This window comes from Chiloscyllium plagiosum, chromosome 42 (genome assembly GCF_004010195.1).
Source record: "Chiloscyllium plagiosum isolate BGI_BamShark_2017 chromosome 42, ASM401019v2, whole genome shotgun sequence".
In the NCBI taxonomy this organism is placed as follows: domain Eukaryota; kingdom Metazoa; phylum Chordata; class Chondrichthyes; order Orectolobiformes; family Hemiscylliidae; genus Chiloscyllium; species Chiloscyllium plagiosum.
In genome coordinates this window covers 5,214,810-5,219,595 of record NC_057751.1, presented here as the reverse complement: position 1 = coordinate 5,219,595, position 4,786 = coordinate 5,214,810, and the positions used below count along the sequence as shown (strand labels likewise).

The 4,786-nt window shown below is 50.9% G+C and overlaps 1 protein-coding gene across 1 annotated transcript in view; it reads right to left on the bottom strand.

Annotated features, from left to right (window-relative positions):
• Positions 1-1,782: 1,782 nt before the first annotated feature.
• LOC122543051 (rho GTPase-activating protein 25-like) overlaps positions 1,783-4,786 on the bottom strand; it is a 38,385-nt gene continuing 35,381 nt past the window's right edge. Inside the window, exons 10-11 of the mRNA XM_043681248.1 lie at positions 3,919-4,442; positions 1,783-2,747 (exon numbers count right to left, since the gene is read on the bottom strand). Coding sequence (XP_043537183.1) covers positions 2,552-2,747; positions 3,919-4,442 — 720 coding nt within the window. The 3' untranslated portion in view covers positions 1,783-2,551. The remainder of the gene's footprint in view (positions 2,748-3,918; positions 4,443-4,786) is intronic.

Below are 4,786 nucleotides of genomic sequence, written 5' to 3'. Positions count from 1 at the left end.
GAGGGAGAGAGGAGAGAGGAAGGGAGGGAGGGAGAGGGGGAGGGACCGAGGGAAATGGAGGGAGAGTGAGGGAGGGAGAGAGGGCGAGGGGATGGAGTTGGGTGAGTGAGAGTGGAATGAAGGGAGGGAGGGAGGGAGGGAGATGGAGGGAGAGGGAGAGAGAGAGAGAGAACCTGAACAGGGCGTCATTCTGGAACAAGGATGGGTGAAGACCGACCAGTGTTTAGATAGAGTGGCTGTTCTCACATTGTGAGAGACCACAGCCAAATATGTTATAATCTTCATTCGAGAATTTGGAAGATATTTCTTTGTTCACATATTCCCTGAGCATAGGGAATAGTGGAGATGATAAATACAGATGTACTGAAGATGCAGATCGATAAACACGTAAGGATAAGTCCAAAGGTGTGCAGGGTCAGTGGATTGGCCACGCTAAAGTGCACCATAGTTGCTGGAAAAGCACAGCAAGTCAGGCAGCATCCTAGGAGTAGGAGAATCGCATTTTGGGAATATTCCCTTCATCAGGAAAGTATCCAGGGATGTGTAGGTGAGGTGGATTGACCATGCTGAATTGCACAGCAGTGCCCAGGAAGATGCAGGGCTAGCCGTGGGAAATGCAGGGCTACATGGAGAGGATGGGATGCTGTTCAGAGGGTCAGTGAATACTCGATGGGCCAAACAGCCACTTTTGCATGGTTGGGATTTTATGATTCGATGTAAATAGGGCCAGGATCCTTCGATGAGAAAGAGGAAGTCATCTGGAGATAATCAAACATTTATTTTCACAACGCTTCCTCGCTCACTGCTTTTCTCTTCACACAGAGTAAGTCAATATTTACATAACTATGGTTCAGCCACGGTCCCTGCTACAAACAGCAAGACTTAATGTGTAGTGTTTCCCACACACCAGCCTTCATAATCACAGAAGCTCAGCACTGGGAGGGGAAAGGGGGAGATAAAAAGCAGGAGTTGCTGGGAAATATATGCAGGACACAAAGATTGTACCTTGAATAAGTCATTTGGTTTTAATCACAGTTTCTGTCACCTTTTCAGTCAGCTACTGTTACTGTGTATATACATTCACAGAAGCTGAGCTCCAATTAGCTAACAACTTGACCCAGCATTAAACAGAGCAGAGGCAGCAGCAGACAGCAAAGAATTGAGGCAATGTACAGATAACACAAACTGACAGCAAATGATGAACTCCTGGTGCAGGCAGGGTCAAGCTGATCGTGATCCAGGAGTGCCCACGCTGTGGCCGTTATCAGAATGGCACCTATCTCAGCACCGGCAGCTCACAGCCTGCAGGAAACACAAGGTGAAAGTGAGGTCTGCAGACGCTGGAGATCAAAGCTGAAACTTTATTGCTGGAACAGCACAGCAGGTCAGGCAGCATCCAGGGAACAGGAGATTCGACGTTTCGGGCACAGGCCCTTCTTCAGGAAACACAAGGTGGCAAGGTATACAGAACAATGGGAATACAGGAATCTGGAAAGGTTACTCTCCATCCCACTGGCTAATAAGGCCGTGGGAGTCTGGAAAGACCACTCAGTCCCATTGGCACTTTCCACCCTGACCATTCAGGAGAAAGTAAGGACTGCAGATGCTGGAGATCAGAGCTGAAAATGTGTTGCTGGAAAAGCGCAGCAGGTCAGGCAGCATTCCAGCAGCAGGAGAATCGACATTTCTGGCATGAGCCCTTCTTCAGGAATGGGGAAAGTGTGTCCAGCAGGCTAAGATAAAAGGTAGGGAGGTGTTCCCTGGATGCTGCCTGACCTGCTGCGCTTTTCCAGCAACACATTTTCAACCCTGACCATTCAGACAGCCAATGACAGAGAGATTTGGTGACCATACAACTGGAGAGTCAATGAGTCAACACACCCTGAAAGAGTAATGGAACCCCCTTCACTCCTGCTGAAGAACTTACAGAGATGTCCCACAGCCCACTCCCACTCCCAAGTATGGATTCACCAACTCTTCCCAGAGGAATATGGTTGATCAGGCCAGCACTGCACTGCACTGCACTGGATATGGACTGAGATACACCAAACCAGAGAGAGGATTACCTACCCTGGTAAACCTGACCAAGTCCTCATCTGGACCAGGTACTGTGGTATTCTTGATCACCATGAGAGGGCTCACACACACAGTTGGCGGGGGGGGTGGTGGAGGGAGAGAGAGAGGAAGACAGACAGAGAGAGAGAGAGAGACAGAAAGAGAAAGACAAGAGAGAGAGAGCAGCTTTTTCTGTCCAATGAGGAACATCACTGTCACTCAGCCTGTTGGACATATCCCTCCACACACAGAGTCAGACATGTCCTCTGTAGTCAGTGCCAGCCCACTGTTGGATTCCAGCCAACCGCGTTCTCAAGGGAATGTTACTCAACATGAAGGGAGTCCTGCAGATTTCCCCTTGTCCTTGTCCGCCAGTCAGGGGAACTGTAATGAAACTTTGCTATGGGAAACGCGTGTGTCTGTATGTGTGTGTCTGTGTGAATGAGTCAGTTCAGCCCCAGGAAAGCAGCTCCATGAAGGGTGTTGAGAGTGAGTATTAATCTCCCTTGTTTTTCTGAAAGAAGTTGGTGAGTTCTTGCTCCAGCAGCTGGTTGCGTTTCTCTGCCTCCTGCCGTGCCCTGTTGGCATTTTGTAACCGGATCTCCAAGGCTTCATACTGCTTCCCAGCCAGCTCCAGCTCTCGGTTCAGTCGCACCACCTTGGCCCAGACTTCATAATTCTCTTTCTCCAAGCTGGAAAACAACAGCAGGATTGACTGGGTCAGTGTAACACACAGCAGCAGCAGCAGCCCTGTCGTTACAGACACAGAGAACCGGGGCTCAGCTGAACCCAAAGGTCACCGTGCCACAGGCAAAGGGAGTACCACCACTGGTGTGACTGGGAGGTGAACCCACACTGGGTGGGTGTCACCCAGCAACACAGCCGAGGGAACTGATCCCACACAAGCAGTTGGACACGTTATTCACACTCACCAACTGCCTGGGCAGCTTCCAGCTGTTTCCAGTTGCTGCTGTAAGACAGCTCAGTCTTCCAACATCAAAGGGAATGGTGCTGGGGTGCACAATGGCCACAAGTCTCTTTGTCGCTCACCCCAGCCTCCCTGTCCTGTCCCTTTCCAGCCCTGTCACCTATTCCTATCCCACCTGGGCTGCAGGATATCTCCCATCTCTGGGATCTGATGGAAAGTGGCAGTGTTGAACCACATCACCCTGTTTCTCTGTCTCTCCCTCTGCGAACAGATGTTGCCTGACCCACCAAGGGTTGCCAGCACTTGATAGCTGTGGGTTTTATTTTGGATTGCTGGTTCTGGAGAAGTGTTTTGGCTTTCACACTGTTGACAGTCCAGCTTGGAGGAAATGCATTGAGATAGGGACAGCCCGTCTGTGACAGTCTTGTCCCAGGGACACCAACTCAGTTTGCACTCTAAGTGGGTCACAGAAGGCCACAGCAAATGGTCATTGTACCCCACTCCCTGGACAGGATCATGCAATTCCTCTGATTTGCAGCTCAGCAAAGGATTTGTCCTTTGAGACTGTCACATCTACTTGGATTTCCAGTTGACCCTCGTCCCAATTTGTCATGTGGTGAGGTTTTGCTCCTGTGGGTAGGAAGGACTGTACTTGGACATATTGCTGTTTGTTATTTGTGCTTGACTTTTGAGCCCACTTTTGGCATAACATGGTGAGCCAGAGGACTTAATCCTGTGCTGTACTGACCAATGTTCCACATTCGAGTGCAAAGTCCCTTCACGCCAATGCCAGGCCTTGCACTGGTCTGGTGAGCTCTTTGTTTCATGTCTCACTTTCTGTCTGCACCCTATCTGCAGTTCCTGACCTATTCACCTCACCTCCCACCCACCACCATGACAGCCCCCGGGTCCCCAAATGTGTGTTCGACACTGACCTCGCTATTCTCTCCTCGTAATCCTTCCTCTTGCTTTCAAAGTCCTTCCTCAGGTTGTCCAGCTGTGCCCTGAGCTCTGCTACATCTGTGGCTCTGTGATTTTCCCCTTGGCTCTCTGTGCAGTGTTGGGATGAGTCGGTTGCTGTGTTCTGGCTCGGTGTCTCGTCACAGGGACAGGTAACTGTCAGTCGACAGCTGGGAGGTTCCTGATCCTGAGCATGAGCCACAGAGGCTGTTGGTGGGACCGGTGTGTCACCGGGAGGGGAGAGCTGGAGGTGACAGGGAGCCACAGTTTGCCAGCTATCCTGGGAGAAACTGCGCCTGTGCTTTTCCCTGAGAGGATCCTGGCTGTTCCTGACCGGGGAGCCCTTTGACCATTTCCAGAACTCAATGCTGGACACAGCATCCTCCAAACTGTTGGATGTTCCTGCACACTTCTGCACCGGGAGGGTTTGTGTCCTCTTCCGAGGACTCTCGCTCCAGTTTTCCAATTCATCCTCTGCTGTGCTCACATCACGCTCTTCCTAGGGGCAGGAAAGACATTCCTGTTAACATTCCCATCAATGTGACCAGCCTGCATTCCTGTAGAACATTTCATGGTCCTGACATATCCGAGAGCACCTATCACTGTGGTCCTGGAGTCATACTGAAGGAACAGCGACCAGACAGCTTCCCCCACCGCACGCACACACGGACACAGGCACACACGGACACACACATGCGCGCTCACACACACACACACATATACACACACACACAGACACACACACACGGACACACAGACACACACACACACACACAGACACACACACACACGGACACACACACATGCACGCGCACGCACACACACACATATACACACACACAC